The sequence below is a fragment of the Trachypithecus francoisi genome, unplaced genomic scaffold (assembly GCF_009764315.1).
Source record: "Trachypithecus francoisi isolate TF-2019V2 unplaced genomic scaffold, Tfra_2.0 Lachesis_group15, whole genome shotgun sequence".
Taxonomy (NCBI): Eukaryota; Metazoa; Chordata; class Mammalia; order Primates; family Cercopithecidae; genus Trachypithecus; species Trachypithecus francoisi.
In genome coordinates, this window is record NW_022681460.1 from 77,937,220 (window position 1) to 77,958,280 (window position 21,061).

Consider the following 21,061-nt stretch of genomic DNA (forward strand, 5'->3'; position numbering starts at 1 on the left):
GAGATATCACTGTAAAATCTCATGTTTTAAAATATGTATATAAATGAATGATACACAAATAGAGACAGATGGCTGTATATGTACACGTGTGTACATATATTTCATCTTACAGCACCTAAAAGCAATGACATCACAAAAGCAATGAACACACCATAAACTCAGATATTGGTTTCTCAATTCCATTTCCTAATAAAATAAACCAGAGCTTACTGGAGAAATGGCTGATACTAGGGTAGGGACAAGGAAAGTATAAGATAGGTCTGGAATATCTTGACACTAGAAAATAAGGAAGTACTTAACCAAAAGAATACAGAAGCCAATTTATTAATAAAGTCACTCCCACTGGCAAAATATGGAATAATTTGAGTTTCAAAGCAAATAATTAATGTAATATAGCCTATTGAATAAAATAGGCATTCCTGAGTCCATACTGATATAAATATACCCATGAATGAATAAATAAATAGGGGAGAAGGAAAATGCCTCATAACAGAACACCAATTAATACATGCAGAAGGAATTAAGAAATTAGGAAATCACTGCTTGGAGGCCATCATAGTCATAATTGCTTCAAATAAGAATCATCAATGAGCGACTCACGCCTGTAATCCCAGCACTTTGGGAGACCAAGGTGGGTGGATCACCTGAGGTCAGGAGTTTGAGACCAGCCTGGCCAATGTGGTGAAACCCTGTCTTTACTAAAAATATGAAAGTTAGCCAGGCATGGTGGTGTACGCTTGTAAGCCCAGCTACTTGGGAGGCTGAGGCAGGAGATTCGCTTGAACACGGGAAGTGGAGGTTGCAGAGATCGTGCCACTGCACTCCAGCCTGGGTGACAAGAGCAAAACTCCATCTCAAAAAAAAAAAAAAAAAAAGAATGATTAATGAATGCCAAAACTAGTGGGTGAAGCTTGATAAGAAACAGGATATTTACATAGATTAAAATAGTTTTTGATTACTTTAAAATTAATCAAATGCTTTAAAATTGTTTATTAAATATAAATTAAGTACAAAATACTTAATAATTAACTATCTTAACCAAGGGATATAATCACGAGCTGTGGGACAAATTGACATGCTATGCCCCCCGATGCAATCCACAGAGAACACAGCATCATTTCCACACTGTTCCTGCCAAGAAGGTATAAACTGAAGATAATCTTGAGGAACCATCACCCAACCAGAAATTGAGGGTCATTTGGCAAAGCAGCAGGCCTGTACTCTTCAAAAGTATCAAGTCATAAGAGACAAGGAAAACCTGAGCATTTGCTCCACTTTGAAGGCGGATCTAGAGACATGGAAACTAAATACAGTAGATAACCCTGGGCTGGATTCTAGACCAAAAGGAAAAGTGTGATTATAAAGGACATTGCTGGAGCAATCAGGAATATGGGAATGGAGTCTGCGGGGTGGATATAGTGTTTTATCAGTGCTGATTTCCTGGTAATGCTGGATGTACTTTGATTTTTCAGCAGTGTGTACACCTTGTGTTTTAGGAAACACACATTGACACCCTTAAGGTAATGGACATCATGTTTGTAATTTACTCTCAAGTGATTCTAAATAATAAGGCAAAAATGGTAAAATGTTAGCTATTAAACTGTTAACTTTTTTTTTTTTTTGAGACAGGGCCTGGCTCTGTCACCCAGGCTGGAGGGCAGTGGCACGATCTCAGCTCACTGCAACCTCTGCTTCCCGGCCTCTAGCAGTCCTCCCACCTCAGCCTCCCAAATTGCTGGGACTCCAGGCATGCACCACACACCTGGCTAATTTTTTGTATTTTTAGCGGAGATGTGGTTTCATTATGTTGCCCAGGCTGGTCTCGAACTCTTTAGCTCAAGTGATCCGCCTGCCTTGGCCTCCCAAAGTGCTGGAATTATAGGCGTGAGCCAACTGTGCCCAGCCATAACTATTAAAATGTTAACTAAATGAGGAAGTCCAGGTAAAAGGGATAAAGACATTATCTGTACTATTCTTGCAACTTTTCTGTGAGTTAAAAATTATTGCAAAACGCAAAGTTTTTTTTAAGTGGCCAAAATATTTTTTTAAAAGTTTGCTTCAATTCCAAGTTTTAATGATTGCTGATTTATCTTCTGTGTTCCTCCTCCCCTGGCCTTAAGTCACTGCTGTTTTTTTAATCCCTGTCCATGTAGCCTTGTCACATCCTGAAACGAAACAGAGTGGCGTAAAATGAACCTGTTTGCATACCATTGTAAGGAGAGAGAGAGAGTGTGTGTGTGTGTGTGTGTGTGTGCGTGCGCGTGTAAACAGGGGCAAAGAATGGAGTCGGGCCTGTACTGGTAGCATGTAGTATCCACAGACAGAAGTGTCACTTGAGGATCTTGTCAGTATCAACAATAAAGCACAGGTAATAACTGTAATTTCCTTAGAGATTAACATTCAAGCTGAACAAGACTGTGACAATGCCAAGAACAGTTAATCTTTAATTAATTACTGTCCTCATTGCCTGAGACTTTAGGATCATTTTGCTAGCCTTTGAGATAAGTTTTATTCTCATTTACTTGGAATTATAAAATAGATTAATAAAATATGAGGCAAAACAGAAATGTTTCTGGCCTCCTTTCTAACGAAGGGTCTCAGTATCTTTAGATTTTCATGTCTACTACCTTCCCACCTCACAGCATCTATTGTTCCATCCCAGCAAAGCAAATGAGAATTGAATATGAATTACTTCCAAAAGTAAACCTTGGTTATACATATTTCATATTTGTTCCTATTCTATGCTGCTACAGGGACACATTTGAGTATAATGAATCTTAAGAAGAAAGAAAAATGCTTCTGTCATACATGATCAGCAGAACTAAGGTAGGGTAGTTTGTAGTAATGACATTGCGGGGCTCATCATGTTTTAGTTAATGTTGCAAAGTAAGAAATCCGTGAAGAGAAATAGCAACATGTAAGAAGAAAGTGAAAAAATGTGTTTTGCTCATTTATTGTGACAAGGATGGTTTCATTTAAATAATTCATGATAATGCTTTGCAGTGTGCCACTGAATGCACAACGTGTACTTTGCAAAAATAACAAAGCTTAGTAATGCAGGACTTGAATTTAATTCTCTGCTCTTAAATTTCTGATAAGTAGAAAGAAGCTGCCAAAATTGTGAGGAAAATGACTAGGAGAACAGCTTGGAGAGAGGCCTGTGGAGGGCAGAGTGGATTTGGCAGAGGTCCCTGTTTTCTGGTTGCCTAGGCAGCACCTCTAAGCCTTGTCTGGTGGCTTCTTTACAAACAGTTTTATGGCTTGGTCAGGGTCTGGGGTGCTGTTCATACCCCAGTTTCAGTCCCTGGTGCATGGTTTTGTTTTGTTTTTTTAAAAATTATTTATTTATTTATTTTTGAGATGGAGTCTTGCCGTCTCACCCAGGCTGGAGTACTGTGGTGTGATCTCTGCTCACTGCAACCTCCACCTCCTGGGTTCAAGCGATTCTCCTGTCTTAGCCTCCTGAGCAGCTAGAATTACAGGTCCATGCCACCAAGCCCGGCTAATTTTTGTATTTTTAGTAGAGACAGGGTTTCACCATGTTGGCCAGGCTGGTCTCGAACTCCCGACCTCAGGTGGTCCTCTGGTGCATATTTTAATGGGGCCAAAAGGAGATGATACAAGGGCAAGGGGAACCATAGGCATTTGTACAACTTCTGAGTTGCATGAAAAGGAAGACAAGTTGACAAGTGACAAATACCAACGGCCATACAAATGTGCTTTTGGATCCAGCAATTCATCTTCTAGGGGTTGTTCCTAAAACAGTGATTAAAGATATGTCTAAGGATTTAGCTAAAGGATGTTCCTCTAAGTGTTGTTTATAGTAGCAAAAGCTGGGGAAAACAAGCTAAATGTCTGAGATAAGTTATGGCATATCTATAAAATCTAATCTTCCTAGAAATCAGTAGACTGAGCTGAAAGAAGAATCTATGTGATATGCTTTGGCTTTATGCCCCCACTCAAATCTCATCTCAAATTTTAATCCCCATAATCCCCATATGTCAAGGGAGGGACCTGGTGGTGGGTGAGTAGATCATGGAGGTAGTTTCCCCCATGCTGTTCTTGTCATAGTGAGTTCTCACGAGATCCAATGTTTTACTGGTGTTTGACAGTTCCTCCTCCTCTCTCTCTCTCTCTCTCTCTCTGTCTCTCTGTCTCTGTCTGTCACCTGCCACCACGTAAGATGTGCCTGCTTCCCCTTCCACCATGATTGTAAGTTTCCTGAGGCCTCCCCACCCATGCAGAACTCTGAGCCAATTAATTCTTTTATCTTTATAAATTACCCAGTCTCAGGCAGTTCTTTATAGCACTGTGAAATGGACTAATATACTATGAACTAATTTCAAACAGCTAAAAGCGCTGGGATTATAAAGCATAATCTCTTCAAACGGAAAAGCAATGAAAAAAGAAATCAGCAAGTTATAAAATTAAAAAAAAAAAAAAAAAACACAAGGACACCAAGTGGGAGCTGAAATTGAGAAATTCACAGAAGAATTGGGCCCAGTCTTGATGAGTAGTGCTAGGCTTTCCTACTAACAGGAGTCCAGACCTTGCAGGGAAGAAGCAAGGAAGCACACTGTCTCCTGGGCTGCTAAAGGAAAGGGAGACCTGGGGGAAATCAGAACAGGCCTGTACCTTGCATGGGCTTAAGTCCATATTAAATCTCCTGGCACATTAGAGACCCTGAGCTACAATAGAAACATAAATGCTGGTGAGAAAATAAGAAACCCAAGGGGTTCCCAGAGATGAAGATACACATGTGAACCACCCCATGTGCCTCCACAACCCAGGGCAGTTATCCTCCCCATGGAAAATAACCTCAGACTAAAACACCATGAGGAAAGGCCAGCAAATGAAACAAACAAGGGATCTGTCACCTCAAGAACTAAAGGTAATGAAATAATCCAAGAGATTTTAACATAAACATGCTGAAAATATTCAAAGAGAAGTCAAGGTAATAGTAGGAGTGAATGTTTGAAATGTTCATTTGGAAAAGAAACAACAGACATTTGAAGTAAAAAATACATAGTTTTTGAAATTAAGAGAAAACTGAATAAGTTGGATAATAAACTTGAAACCAAAGGAGGGAAAACTAGAGAATCTTAAGCAAAATCTGGACCATTGAATACTATAAAGTCATTTAAAATGATAAAAAAAAAAAATTGAAGACATTTCACTTAGTTTCATGCACTATTATCCATATGAGAGTTTCATGCAGCATACGAAGTTCCTGAAATGTCTGGCAAATTTTGTATCTGTGCACCTATGTGTCTTTTCTGGGGGTAAGATTTATAATTTTTGGGTGCAGTTTGAATACCTGTTCTCAAAGGAATACATGAACTAAAATTGTTTCATTAAATTGGTATGTGCATGTTTACTGTGGTTGTACACTTCACTGATTCGCTTATTAAATCAACATTATTTTGAATCCCTTCTTATATTCTGGGGTTTTAATGAGACAAAAAACAAACAAACAAAAAATGACACAATTTCTGCCTTTATGGAGCCTATAGTATGGTTAGGAAGACAGCACCAATTTTTAAAAAAATCTAATATGGTGAAATTATAACTGTAGTTAATCTTCTGAAGAAAAAGTACATGTGTGGAAAGGCTTCCCTGCAGGAGCTAAGTGGGTTAAAGGCACCTTGGAGAAAAGGGCAGTGGAAGTAGAAGAGCCTCCTTGGTAGAGGGCAATGTCAAGGGCAAAGACAGCATGGCATACCTGAAGAGCTGGAAGAAGGTGAGTTGGGCTGAAGCACCAAGAACTATGGAGGAAGAGGGAAGAGGGGAAGCTGAAGGGGTGGTCAGAGCCATATCCCTGCAGGGCCTTAGATGCCATGTTAAAGTTTACAATTTTTAAAACTAAAACTGTTAAACAGGGGCATGATGACATGGTCTCAGTGCCATTTGAGAAGCCAACACTGACTGCACAGGGAGGGGTGGGAGAGTCCAGAATGACGGGGAGACCAATTAGAAGGCCACGGCCATAGCCATAGCCCAGGCCAGATATAATGGTGGGTTGGCCTAAGGTGGTATTGATAGAGATGTAGAAAATTGAACACATGAGAGATATTGTGGGTAAATTGATAAGTGATGATTAGATGAGTCTTGGGTTTCTAACTTTTAGAACTGGATGGCTGGTGGTACCATTATTAAAACAGAAAATATAGTCACATTTTGCCTATGATGATTGTACACACTTGGACATGTTGTTTTGGGGTGTTTTCAAGACATTCAAAATTAAATATCAAGTAAGCAGTTGGATATATAATTAGGAACTCAAAGGCAATGCCTGGGCCAAAGATAAAAATTGCCTGATCACTGTTACAGAAATATTAAATAAAAGCCTGGGTATGGATTAAGTGCTCTACACAGACAGCACAGAGTAAAAAGAGAAGCAGAGTTCCCACAGGCTGGAGGAATGCCCGCATTTAATGACACATAGAGGATTTGTCATTAAACAACATGGAAAGGACAGGACTGAGAGGTAGGAGGAAGCCAGGTGAATCTTCTATCATGGCATCCACAAGAAGATTGTCATTTCGAGGAGTAAGTACTTGATTGTACTGACAACTGCAGAGAGGACAAGCAAGATAACTGAAAAAAATCCAAGAGTCCTCTGGATTCAGCCATATGGACTTAAAAGGGCAGAAACCAGTTTAGGATGGGGTGAGTAGTGAGTTGAAACTGGGGATCTGGGCATGGTCCCTGCAGATGACTCTAGAGCAGGTGTATGGCCCGTGGACTGTATCCATTTGTTTTTGACATCCCTTTTTGCAAAATGTTACTGGAACACAACCATACCCATTTACTTACATACTGCCTATGGTGGCCTTTGTACTGCATCGGTAAAGCTAAGTAGTTGGAGCAGGGATCACAGGGCCCACGAGGCCTAAGATTGTTGCGATCTGGCCCTTTAGAAAAAGCTTGTCCACCCCTGTCATAGAGAGATTTGGAAGGAAGGAACAGAGCACAGAACAACACAGTGGTAGAAGCTAGATTTTTCTGAATATACCTTGTTTTCTAGATGCGACTTCTGTAACCACATGTCTTTTAATATTAAATTATCAAACAAAATTGGATTTGATAAAGGCAATCCCTAAAATTCAAAAGCAAAATGAAACCAACCTAATTGTGTATTGAGTTAGTTGAATAACCATACAGATTGGGATTATTCCATTTTAAAACACAGAAACTTGACTCCATGTCCCTAAATGTGGCATACCTTAAGGACAATAAGAACTGCAAAAATTATTTTTAACTGATTTCAGCAATGACATAGGGAGTGGTAGTGATGGTTTTGTTGTTTTGGGAATGTTGTGCATGTATTATGGAACAAAGAAAATGAGTTATTACGTTAATGTCATTGGGAACCAAGATTTCCTGTGTGAAAGAAAGGAGATATGGATGCAATACAGAAAGGTTCAATACAAATCCTGTTGACTTGAATTTGAATTGAGAATATGGATCCGAACTCTTGATGCATTGTAACTTTTTTTTAAAGTTATTTTCTAGTTCTGTGTACTAAAAATTCCTAGAAACTTGAACAACCTTATGAGATACTTATAAGAGTGCCCTATTAGGGCAATACCTAATACCAAATATTTTACCCCACCAAAAGGAAACAGGGCTCCTTGGAGAAATGGTGATCCCAAGCCTGAGGCAGAAAAAGGACAAGACGAGCCCAGAAGATTTTATCACACCAGAAAGAAAAGAAACTATTAGAAACAAACAGGTGTGGTGGCTCATGCCCTGTAATCCTAGCACTTTGGTAGGCCAAGGTGGGAGGATAATTTGAGGGCAGGAGTTCAAGACCAGCCTGGGCAACATAGTGAGACTCCCATCTCTATAAAAAAAAATTTTTTTAAACTTAGCCAGCACCCTAGCCTGAGTGACAGAGTGAGACCCTGTCTCAAAATAAGAAGAAGAGAAATTAACATGTCAAAAGAACTCAAGAGTTATCTTGAGGAGGCTCCCCTGGTCAGGAACAACACAATTTCAATACCAATAAGAAAATAACTGAAATGGATTAAAACATAATATACTTAAGTTCATGAGTTTATAATACTACGAAGAACTCAGTCATCAATTTTGGAGGATGGCATAAAACCAAGCTATTGGTTAGAAAATTGGTAAATAAAATCAACATGTGTCTTTCCTGTATGAACTCTACCTCAGGGGAAAACACCTCATTAAAGAGGGAAAGTTTCTCTTTATAGAAGTATGCTAACTAGTAAACAGAAAAGGAATGACGAGGTAGTATGTCGACATTTTGCAACCCCTAATGAAACAGTGGACCCATGCCAAGATTGTCAATGGTATCTAACAGCACACAGAAAAACCACTGGAACTCGCCACCTTCTGAAGGAAGAACAAAACACCACCTTTAAAGTATTCTTATCAAAAAATCAAATGTGACTTTCATCAGGCCTGAAACTACCAGTTTTCAGGAAAAGGGGAGGCAGAAAGTTACAATCAGCAAAATATAGACTGTGGGAAACTCTACAGGACAAGGAAGAAAAGAAAAAGAGTGAGGGGAGAAAACCTATACATTAAAAGAAATCTAGAAGTCATATTAATCAGTTGCAATTTGTGAACCTTACTGGGTCCTGAGTTAAAGCAATTATTTTTAAAGTAAGTTATGAGATCATTGAGGAAAATTGATTACTGACTAGACATTTGATTATACTAAGAAATTATTTTTTCAGGCCAATAATGCAATTGTGATTAGATTTTAAAAAATAGTCCTTTATAAAAAAGTTATGTACTGGAATATTAAAGTATGAAATGACATGATGTCTACAGTTTGCTTTAAAATAAACCGGGGGCTGGGCGTGGTGGCTTATGCCTGTAATCCTAGCACTTTGGGAGGCCGATGAGGGTGGATCACTGAAGTCAGGAGTTTGAAACCAGTCTGGCCAACATGGTGAAACCCCGTCTCTACTAAAAATATAAAAATTAGCTGGGTGTGATGGCACGCACCTGTAATCCCAACTACTTGGGAGGCTCAGAGGCAGGAGGACCTCTTGAACCTGGGAGGCGGAGGTTGCGGTGAGCTGAGATTGTGCTGCTGCACTTCAGCCTGGGGGACAGAGCGAGACTCCATCTAAAAAACAACAAAACAAATAATAATAACCCAGGGTATATAGGGTGGTTACAACTTCGGGGAAATAGATGAAATAATATGAACCATGAGCTGATAATTATTAAAAATGGGTGCTGAATATGCCGAGGTCCCTTATATTTTTGTATATGTGTTAGGCCCTTCTTGTGTTGCTATAAAGAAATACTCCAGACTGGATTTTTTTTTTTCCTGTTTTGTTTGAGACAGAGTCTCACCCTGTTGCCCAGGCTGGAGTACAATTGTGTGATCTCAGCTCACTACAACCTCTGCCTCCCAGATTCAAGGATTCTCCTGCCTCAGCCTCCAGAGTAGCTGGGATTTCAGGCATGTGTCACCACATCTGGCTGATTTTTTGTTTCTTTAGTAGAGACGGGGTTTAACCATGGTGGCCAGGCTGGTCTTGAACTCCTGATCTCGTGATCTGCCCATCTAGGCCTTCCAAAGTGCTGGGATTACAGGTGTGAGCCACCGCACCTGGCTGGGACTGGGTAGTTTATAAAGAGGAGAGCTTTAATTGGCTCATGGTTCTGCAGGCTTTACAGGAAACACGGTGCTGGCATCTGCTTGGTTTCTTAGGAGGCCTCAGGAAGCTTCCAATCATGGTGGAAGGTGAAGGGAAAGCAGGCACGTCACAAGAAGAAAGCAGGAGCAAGAGAGTGAGACAGTGGGGGAGTTGGGGGAGGGTGCCATACACTTTTAAATGACCAGATCTCTTAGACGCTCACTATCATGAAGACAGCACCAAACCATGAGGGATCTGCCCCCATGACCCAAATACCTCCCTCCAGATCTCCCTTCAGTATTGGGGATTACAATTCATTATGAGATTTGGGTGGGAACTAATACCCAAACTCGATCAGTATAGTTTGGTTTTCTTTTTCTTGAGATGGAGTGTCTGTTGCCTGAGCTGGAATGCAATGATGTGATCTCAGCTCACTGCAACCTCTGCCTCCCAGGTTCAAGAGGTTCTCCTGCCTCAGCCTCCCAAATTACAGACAACTGCCACCACATCCAGCTGTGTTTTGTATTTTTAGTAGAGTCAGGGTTTCACCATGTTAGCCAGGCTGGTCTTAAACTCTTGACCTCAAGTGATCCTCCTGCCTTGGCCTCCCAAAGTGCTGGGATTTCAGGTATGAGCCATCGTGCCTGGCCTATATCATTATAGTTTTAATTAAACTTGAATTTTCCCAAAATAAAGAAAAAATAATTTCTAGCAAACAATCTACCTTGCTGTTGGTTTTCTCTAGTAATTCTTAGTGGCTGGTATGTATGTAGGAGAGAAATTTAAAAGTTCAGGTATTCAGACTAGGATTTTGGAAGATGAATGTGATAAAAATCTTGAACAAGAGAGCTGAGAGAATTGGAGTGTGAATTACTAACATGGCAGGCCATGGCCCCTAAATGGGGTGATCAGGCAAGTTAAATACCAAGGAAAGGGCTGATTGACAGAGAGCAGAGGAGCCCGTGGACTGCAAGGTCAGTGAGTAGAACAGCGATCAAGATGGGGATAGCTGAACAGGCAAACTGGGAGAAGAGGGAATGCTTCCATCAGTGACTTTGGATTAACTGTAATGCATTTATTGTGGGAGTCGTTGATTAAGGCAGGGGGAGAAAAATTCATTTTGGGTGATAAGACCAGCTGGGTGTCCAGAGTGTGAAGTGGGTTTTCCTCGTGAATGCCAGTGTCACACAGACTAATGACCCGGTTTGGGATATAAACGAAATGAAGAACCATGTGCTGTTGTCTTCAGAGGACGAGAGAGCAAAACTGGATATGGCTAAAGCAATAAGGAGAGTGATTAAAGTTTCTTTAAAAAAATTATCCAGAAAAAAAAAATTCTGGATAATTGGTCTAATCGGATCCATATATAGTCATACGAATGCACAGGAGTGTAAAAAGAAGGCTGTATATGGTGGTGGATCATTGGATTATTGGTGATTGCTATTTCCCTCTTTTTACTTATCTATATTTTCTTTTCTTTTCTTTTTTTCTTTTTTTTTTTTTTTTTTTTCTTTTTTGTTTAGATGGAGTCCTGCTCTGTCGCCCAGGCTAGAGTGCAGTGGCATGATCTCAGCTCACTGTGACCTCTGCCTTATGGGTTCAAGCGATTCTCCTGCCTCAGCCTGCCTAGCAGCTGGGATGACAAGTGTCCCCCACCACATCTGGCTAATATTTTTGTATTTTTAGTAGAAACGGGGTTTCACCATGTTGGCCAGGCTAGTCTCGAACTCCTGACCTCAAGTGATCCACCCGCCTCAGCCTCCCAAAGTGTTGGGGTTACAGGCGTGAGCCACTGTGCCCGGCACTATCTGTATTTTCTAATGCTTCTACAAAAGCCTGGTATTGGTGTTGAGCAGGCAAAGAAGAACCAAGGCTCTCACACATCCTGTCCCCTACAGATAGAACAGTCACTCTCTAAGTCTTTGCTTGTCTGACTCCTACTCGTCCTCAGACTCCAGTGTAAATATCCCATCCTCAGGGCAGCTTTCCCTGACCCTCTGGCCTAGGTAAAGTCCCATTACTTTTGTCACTTCTCACAGTCACAGCTACTTCTTTGTTATGTCAGGCTGGCCAGGCTGGTCTTGGATCATGGGAAATGACGCATAATGCATGCACACAGACGTATTGTTGTTACGTAATTGCAGTTTGACTTCCTATGTGTTAATAATTTAGGGCCAATGAGGTGATGTGGTTCTGGGGGGTGGAGCCAGAAATAGCTGAAACCAGTAGAGTGGGTTAGAGTCCCGTGGCTGGTGAAAACTGTTTTGGCAACAACACAGGCAACCAGGTCAAGTGATGATAGTGGAGTTTTCGAGTGACACGTCTGGGGTACAGCCAGGATCTCTCCATCTCCTCAACAACCATTCCTGCTGCCCAAACACGTCCCTTTAGGAGCTGACTGACACTCATTGAGCACTCCTGCTTAATGCCATCTCACAACCTTTGCTGAAACCTGTGTCCTTTACACTTGATGTGCATTATCGTGTGATCTAAGCGCTGTTTTATGTTTTTATTCTTGCTGACCCAGTCCTTTTTCAGACTCCACCATTTATTTATTTATTTATTTATTTATGTTTTATTTATTTATTTTTAAGACAGGGTCTCTGACTCTGTTGCTCAGGCTGGAGTGTAATGGTATAATCTCAGTTCACTGCAACCTCCACCTCCCAGGCTCAAGCAATTCCCCTGCATCAGCCTTCTAAGTAGCTGGGACTACAGGCACACACCACAGCACCCAGCTAATTTTTGTGTTTTTTAGTAGAGACAGGTTTTCACCATGTTGCCCAGGCTGGTCTCGAACTCCTAAGCTCAAGTGATCCACTGGCCTCTGTCCCTAAGTGCTAAGATAACAGGTGTGAGCCATTGCACCCGGCCTCCTTCACCATATAATGTCTGTCTCCACTACTGTCTTGTTCACTGCTCTGTCCCTGGCAACTGGCAGAGTGCTTGCAGCATGGCTGGGGCTAAATAAATGTGTATAAATTAAAATAAGAATCGAAAAAAGAATAAACGTTGAAAAATAGAAAAAGAAAATCACTGCTTATGATAGTTTCCTGTTGCTGCTCTAACAAATTTGTAAACAAAGCTACCACAAACATAGTGGCTTAAAGCAACAGACTGATCTTACGGTTCTGGAGGTCAGACGTCTCAAGTCACTTTCTCTGGGCTGCAGTCAGTTCCAGTGCCTTTTCCTGCTCCTGGCAGCTGCCTGCCTTCCTTGTCTCGTGGCCTTTTCCTCCATCTTCAAAACCAGCAGTGGAGCCTTTTCGGCCTCCCCATCAAAGGGCTAGAAGCTTTGATGTCTGGCTGCTTCCAGGGTTCACCCTTTTTCTATCTTAGTTTTATTCTACTAGAATATAAACTGTAGTGGGCAGGCCCTTTTCCACTCTGCTCACTGTTGAGTCCCATGCACTCAGAACAATGCTTGGTCCATGGTAGGTACTCAGTCAATATTTGTTCAATGCTAAATGAAGAAACTAGCTTTTGTCATCCTTCATTTACTTACCCTTCTGTTGGTGAAATAACCCCAATTTCTATTTGGCAGTGTACATAATTCTAAAGAAGCTGACACCACAGCTCTGAAAAGCATATGATCAAGGTATAGGCCAATCCCCTGGGCACAGCAAGTGGCCAGAAATGGGCATGGGCCTAAACGAGTCTGATCAGAGTAAAGCCCAAACAAATGTTTTTTTCTTCTGGACACATCTGAGGGAATGGAAGGAGAAAGCCATGGCTACAGAGGCAGAACAGGCACAGGAAGAAACAAGCCATTGGTTTCACTACGGAAGCACTACAAGAAGCTTTCGCTGCAGGAAGACCCATATCTGGAGTTTTCAATGATGTGAGAATAAAATACATCCTTCATTATTCACGTCAAGTTTTGGGCTGCCTACAGTGAAACACATTCTAAAGCCAGTAAGTAGCATCACAAGTGCAAAATGAAAAAGGCACCCACAGAACTGGAACAAATCATTTTGTTTCATTGCACTGAGACTAGAAGGGTCAAGACAGTTCAAGTGATCTGTGTTCCTGACTCCAAGGAGGAGTAGAATCAAGAGATGGAAAAAGCCTTGGGGCTTTCAGGTCACCCACCCTGTGTCTGACCCTTGGCTGTACACCAGATCACCTGAGGAACTTTGTAAAAACAGCTTCCTCCACCCCATTCCATTGTGTTGAGCCAGAATGTCTAGGGGTGAGGCTCATTATCTGTTTTACAAACTCCAAGTGATTCTGAGGGACCATCCCTTCTCAACAGCTGTGAACTTCCCATTGGTAGAAGGAAGTATCATAGCAGATCCTAATGCTAATGTTGACATTAAATTCAAAGCACTGAACATATGTATCGTGGTCTTAGAAGTATGTATAACTCATTTCTGAATCACTTTATTGAAGTCCCAAATTAATTAAATACTTAGACTATGCATTAGAGTCTGAAGGCCTTTCTCCTGTGTGTAAAAGGAATCTATTTCACTGCTAAAAGGTTTTTGTTTTTTCCTTCATGGTTCTCAGATAAAATTTAGAGTTGAGATGACCAGAGAAGTGACTACTAGATAAATGGACTGTTATGGACCATTCTCAACCTATTTTTCTTCCTTTCACTGTAAACAATGGCAGCTTCAGATTTAGCAAATTCAGTGAATTAATGATGTCATCAAGGATTTCTTATATTTTCACTTTGCCATCCTCAACCGTTTTCTTTGGTCCTCAGGCTTGTCCCAAAAATAGTTCTCAAATAACTAACTGCGGTGAGCATTGGTTTTCACACAACAGTGACCACAGCTAGCAGGACAGAAGAGAAGATGTTCATCCTCAAATCTTGTTTAAGTTTCTTTCAGCAAGAAGACTGTCCATCCTTACGTCTCCTTGGGCAGAATTAATATCTACACGCCCTTTCCTAAAGCAGACACCAACCAGGGGAGGCAGTGATCGTGATGAATTTAGTCCAACCCTGACCCACCCTTGGTAGGGTGGGGTTACTTACCAGCCACCCCTGAAGCATAGAATGCCCGGGGGGAAAAATCAGAGTTTCTGTCAGGAAGAAGGAGAGGAATGTGGAATGACTTGGCTGGGCCAGTAATCAACAGTGTCTAACCCTGTAAGCAGAAATTGAAGAAAGACAAGGGGAAAGATTTCTCCAGCCACCTTGAATTAAATAATGAAAACTTGAATAATGCTAAGTATTAGTAATGTCCTATATTCTAATGCTTGGAATTTTTTTTTCATGAAGTCTTGCTCTGTAGCCCAGGCTGGAGTGCAATGGTGCGATCTCAGTTCACTGCAACCTCCACCTCCCACATTCAAGTGATTCTCCTGCCTCAGCCTCCCAAGTAGCTGGGATTAGAGGTGCCTGCCACCATGCCCAGCTAATTTTTTTAAAATTAAAACTTGGAAGATTTTGAAAAACTCCTTCCTCCTAGAGAGCTACCAAATGAAAATTTTTTTCTGATTATCTTTTTGTCATTTTTGGAATTAGGAGTGCTTTAGATATCTGAATTCATTCAACAAGCATTTATTGAGTGGCTGCTATGTGCCTGGTATGGCTCTAAGTGCTAGAGATGAAAAGAGTCACCAAAGTCTTTGCTGTCATGGAGCCCTTATTCTAGTGGGGTAGGCAGACAGCAAAAAAACAAGTCCTGCATGTCACATAGTGTCAGGTGGTGTCAAGCAGTAGACAGAGAAGCTCAACATGAGAAAGGGAGAGAGAGCAGCTCCACACACACAAAATGGGAGTGAGAACTTCAAGCCAGTGGATGTTGCCTAATATAGGCCAATAACCTTCCCTCCATCCATCCAATCAAAGAGCTTTGCTTTTTGCTTTTTCCTTTTAAAACTCAATGATTTTCTTTTTCGTTTCTTTTTTTTTTTTAAGCATCATTCACCTCTAAAAACCATCCCAATTGCAAATGCTAATATTTCATGTGGTTGTCCTTAACCAGCCCACGTGTGTAGAAGGACAGGAACATATGCAGAATACTGGGCGAAGGGGAAGGAAGCAAGATGACTTGAATTTCCAGACTTGCCTTGGATATTTAGAAAACAGTCGTTTTAGATACAAGTGTACACTTTCACTTTGAGTACTCCCCTCTCCTCTCTGACAAAGATTCTCTGCTTGATCAAACTTTAGTCAAGCTTCTGAAACTTCCCTTTGACCCACCTGTGCACTTCCTTATAAAATTCTGTTTTAGTAAAGAGCCCTGTCAAGTCAGTTTAGGAAGAACCCCCACCCTGAATATCTTATCAGGTTCCTCATCCTCCACCCTCCCCCAGGTGTTGTCTGGGCACCCTGGCCTGTCTTCAGCAAGAGTCCTGTTGGGTCAGTGTATTCAGATCCCCACTTACCCCTGATGTTTCCTTGAGTAATTTTCCATCCACTGAGCCCCAGCCTGCTCCTTGGCTATCCGTTCCCACTTGTCCATGCTGCATCTGAAGTTGAGCCCAATCTCTCTCCCCTGACCCCATGCAGCAGTCCCTATAGCTATCTGCTATCTCCATGGTTCTCAATAACGTCTGCTTTACTGTCTTCATCAAGTTTCATTCCATGTTTTTTTTCTTTAACATCTTCACCATCTCCACACAGAAATATTCTCCTTTTTAATGGACATTCAGTAACTGAGAGTGATGTGGCTGTTCTATATTTAAAATTAACCTAGGAGTATGTTGTCTCTGAAAAACTGCGCACCAGATTGCCTCACAGATCACAGCTGAGACAGACGTCCTCAAGTGAGCCCTCGCAGGCTGCATAGGAAGAATGGAAGTGGGAGTCGGGGCTGTTCTCTCTTAATACACCTTGGTAGATACATTTTTCTGCCCTCCAACCCCATTTCGAGTCTGCTCTGATGGAGAAAAGTGACGAGAGCGAATCCTTCATGGGCTGTTTGTTATCTCACACACACACACACAAACACACACATACACACCTGGATCAATGCATTCCCCCTCTAGGGAATGCAGTTGCATGGATGCTGCCCCACCCACCGAGGAAAGCTGCAAGTTTGAGCAGCTCCGGCTCTGAAACCAAAGGCTTTTGTTTAAGGAATTACCAGGCACTAAGCAGAGGCAATTCAAAACCGGTTAAACTAGTGTGGCAAGGAGACTGATTCAGACTCCTCATAGGTGTCTCCAAGCGTAACAGACACAAGCAACCCAGTTTCCTTTAAGGAGTCACAGGAAAGGTCAACCTAGTCAAGTGGCAGGGGAAAGACATCACTGGAAACCATTAGTCATGTGGATGACATGGGGCCATAACATACTGAGGAAAAGCCACAATTGAGATATAAAGTTGCTGGGCATGAAAGACAAGCAGAGAAGGCTTCCCAGGAGAAGGGACATTTTAGTTGTGGTGAGAAGGAGAATTTGCCAGAAGGATGGTTTAAGAAGCTGAACCTTTAAAAAAATGTCTTAAATATCATAAAATTCCACTTAGGAAATCATCTTAAAACTTAACAATAGGGAATATTTATTAGGACAGGAAAGAAACCTCTAAGATATTTGAATATATCTCATAGAGATTAAGAATTTTTTTTAAGACAATTGTGATAACAGTTCCCACCAATATTGCAATACCCTGTTTATAACTGAATTAAAACAAAAATTATTTGGAAATTATAAAACAAAACATCTAAAACAATGGTCTCTCTACCTTGAAAGAAAGGTATTGCACAAATATAGCCTAGCTTACTTATAAAGATTTCAAGCATTCAAATAATGCTAATTTATTTCATTTATTAACAAGCTTATTTACAGTTATTGGGTAGGCAAGACTACAGGAATAAATGATTCAAAAGAAATGCTTAATAATTAAAAATGATTGTACTACCATGGGACCTAGCAATTCCATTCCTATATGTATAGCTAAGAGAAATAAAAATATCCCTATGCAAAAACTTGGACACAGATGTTCATAGCAGCATTATTTATAATAATTATTATAAATAAAGATGGGAAACAGTCCGTACATCCATCATCTGATAAGTGGATAAATAAAATATAGCATATCCATACAATGGGATAATATTTGGCAACAAAAAGGAAAGAAGTACTGATACGTGCTACAAAATGGATGGACCTTGAGAACACTATAATATGTGAAAGAAGCCAGTCACAAAAGACCACATACTGCCTAATTCCATTTATACAAAAAGTCCAGAATAGGCAAATTTATAGAGACAGAAAGTAAATTATTGTTTGCCCAGATCTAGAGGGATGGAGATGAGAAGTTACTGTTAATGGGTAGGGGGGTTCTTTGTGGGGTGATGAAATGGTCTAAACATGTGGTTATGATCATGGAATTTCATGGAACTGTGAAATACAGTCTGCTCTCTGAAGAAATGCTACTGCTATCAAAAAAAAAAAAAAAAATGCTTTCACTGAACAGGTTAGTTTTATATTTTTGTCTCAGAAAAAAAAATTCAGTTACCAGACAAAGGATGCAATTTCCAGTGACAAAATGCCAGGCCTAAATTAAGCTGCTTCAAAATATACCACAAGATCTCTAATGACCTCCAGTGGTCATGACTAAAATTGCCTGGTTTATGATACCTGAGCCTAGAACACGACGCACAAAGTGGTTATAAATGTGACGTCTGATCTGTTATTTTCTTATCTTGAAAACTGCAAAGTTGGAGTAAAAGGAAACATAGCCAGTGACTATCATAAAATGTCTCTTCCCCCTGATATTTCAACATTGACTGAAGGGCCTGTTTATCCGTGCCCTGTCTTTGCTGCCTCTTTCAACCGAGCCAGGAAGATGCCTGTCTCCTTCCAGTGACTCCACTGGGAGAGTCCATTAACAATCTGCTTTGTACCCACAGATGCAGGAGTAGCCGACACGTGAGGAGGAGAGAAAAAATGACTGATCAAAAGAGACTGGCAGGAAAATACGTAAGAAAGAACAAGAAGCAAGTGCTCCACCTAAAATACGCCAATTTGATCATGCACAACTCCCAGATACTTTTGCGGGCTATCTAAGACATCCGAAGGTTACCCTCTCCTGCAACCTCACCACCAAGTTCTAGTGAAAGTACCTAACATCAAATGATGCCATACTTAGAGTTTTTCTAAACAAACATTAGTAAATAAGCCCAAACAACTTCACACAGTCTCCTCTGTAGGCCTGACGAAGTCCCAGCTCTCTCTCCTCTGGGTAAAAGGTTCATTCGAAAGGACAATGTTTCAGAAACAGTATTCTATTATTTTTACCCTCATTGTTGGCCTCGGGCTACCAGAAATCCTCCAGACTAACATAAGGCCATTTATTTGGCATTGAAGGCTGGAAAACCATCCTGCCACACACCCGCTACCAGCCAGGCTGGATTCTTCAGCCACACCCAGGCAAGCTGGAGGGCTCTCTAGAATATTTCGGTCAGTCCACACATATCTTGAATACCTTTAACTTCACAAAAGAGAATCCATTTCTAACATTCGTCTGGCTAGTTAACAAGCCACAGGTTGTTTTGAGAAAAATGCCTGATATTTGCTATGCTAATTAGTAAAGTATCTGATAACTCAGGTATTTTGACCTTCCAAACTAGAGCTGGCTAATGACTCCTAGAGTATTCATTCCTGACCAGAACATGAGCTGACCCTGGGCATAACTTCAACTCACAGATGTCACATTGTCTGTGCTGAGTGTTTTAAAGTAAATTACAGATATAACATGAGGGAAGGGGAAGAAAAAGAAAGAAAACCCTCTTGGCAATCCTTGACTAGGGCTGTATAAGTCTTGCTCATATTCCTAAATGTTTCAACCACTGTCACTTGTCATATATTTTTTAGATCCATCCATTTATTTAATGATTTTGCCTACCTATGTCCCAGATATCCATTTGCAATATATTGTCTGTCTGATGGTTCCAAGGAAAATTTAATATGCTAAGAGAATGTTAAAAATTCACTGACTAAAGCCATTGTGTTTTTGCCAACATGAAACAGTCCCACCATAGTATGAAAGCGTTAAATCCCCCCACAGCTCCACTTTAGCCTCAAGGAGAAAAGGAGAAAGCAGGCACTGGAAGAGTCTGTTTATAAACCTTAAAATATCAATTGCCTGGTTTTTTTTCCCCTAGGAACAAAACATCTCTTAAAGGTTATATAAACATTTATGTATGGTTTTCTTTAAGAATCAATGTTAATTACATCATTAGGCTACACTTACCTTAACTGTGATTTAGTGCATCTTAAAAAAATCGTGAGTAAGAATTCTTGACGTTGCTTGTTAGTCCAGAGGTCAAACCAATGACTTATAAGAGCCACTCTTTCCTGAAAGAGCTATAAGGGGGAGGGGAGGAAGTGACATTTTGCTCTACAGTTCAATGTTTTTAATTGCTAAGCAATCTTTAGACAATCTACCAGCAACCTCACTGCTAATATTTGCAGAGTGCATTACAGTTCACACAGCGCTTTCACATATAGAGAGAAAGGTCTCTCCTTTCAGGTTAAACTTTTTACCCAGGGATACTGACAGGCCCAGACTTGTTGGGTGGGCTGATGGGAAAGACTGGCAGGGATGTAATTATAGAGGGGCCCAAGAAGGGCCTGTGGAAAACAAAGAGGTAATGATTCCTGGATCTTGTTTCTACCTAGGCTAATGTGGCCTAGGGAAACAGAGTCCATACATTTCATCTTGAAAACATATACGGGCTACACTCATTTAATTGTGAGAACAGGACCATTTGAGGTAGGTACAACTTCACTAACTCACAACTGTGGATCTTCATAGCACCCACCAAGATGAAAGTAAGTATCACTTAATAGCCAACAGAGACATGTCTCTAGGGAAGATATACATTAAGGACCAGAATCCCCCAAACCTGGGTTTCGGTCCAGCTTTGCTCAGATAGAGATAACAAACTCACTGTTCTTATCATAGGTTAGGCTTTAGCCCCAGCCTGGTCTAGTCTCCTTTCCCGGTGAATGAGGCTGAACTCACAAGAGCACCCATGAGAGCTCTGAGCACTCAGTTCGCCTTCTCTATTGCCAGAGCCACCATAAGCCATTAAATCACGACTTCCTGAATTACCTTAAAATAGGAGAGGCATCCCCAGGCCACATGGAACCATCCAATTGGCACAGGAGGGGAGAGAGGATTACAGAAATACACAGGAACACATGCATGAACATTCCCAGCCTCCACCACCAAAAGCACCTTCTCATATGCCTCCCCTGTCTCCAGCAATTGTATGTCCTGGAGGTCTCTATTTTGTCCCTGGAGGTACTGAGTGGAAAGGGAGGCCATCTGGAGCCTCCCTTAAGGTAGGAGATGGGGACTGGTGTGAGAAGAGACTGGCTTTGGAACAAAGCTAAGTTTATTTTTGTTTAAACTGAATCAAAAGCTAAATTCTTTAGAGAGTTTTTCTTTAAAAATATGGCAACATGAGACCCAATGTATCACAGTAAAATTAACCCTATGAATTAAACTTGTTCTATTTTAAAGTATG

The 21,061-nt window shown here is 40.9% G+C and overlaps 1 protein-coding gene across 8 annotated transcripts in view; it reads right to left on the reverse strand.

The window, feature by feature from the left end:
* ECT2L (epithelial cell transforming 2 like) overlaps window positions 1-21,061 on the reverse strand; it is a 109,703-nt gene that overhangs the window by 68,862 nt on the left and 19,780 nt on the right. For all 8 annotated transcript variants that reach the window (XM_033235309.1, XM_033235306.1, XM_033235312.1 and 5 more), the window contains exon 3: window positions 19,780-19,892. In XM_033235309.1, the coding sequence (XP_033091200.1) occupies window positions 19,780-19,892 (113 nt within the window). The remainder of the gene's footprint in view (window positions 1-19,779; window positions 19,893-21,061) is intronic.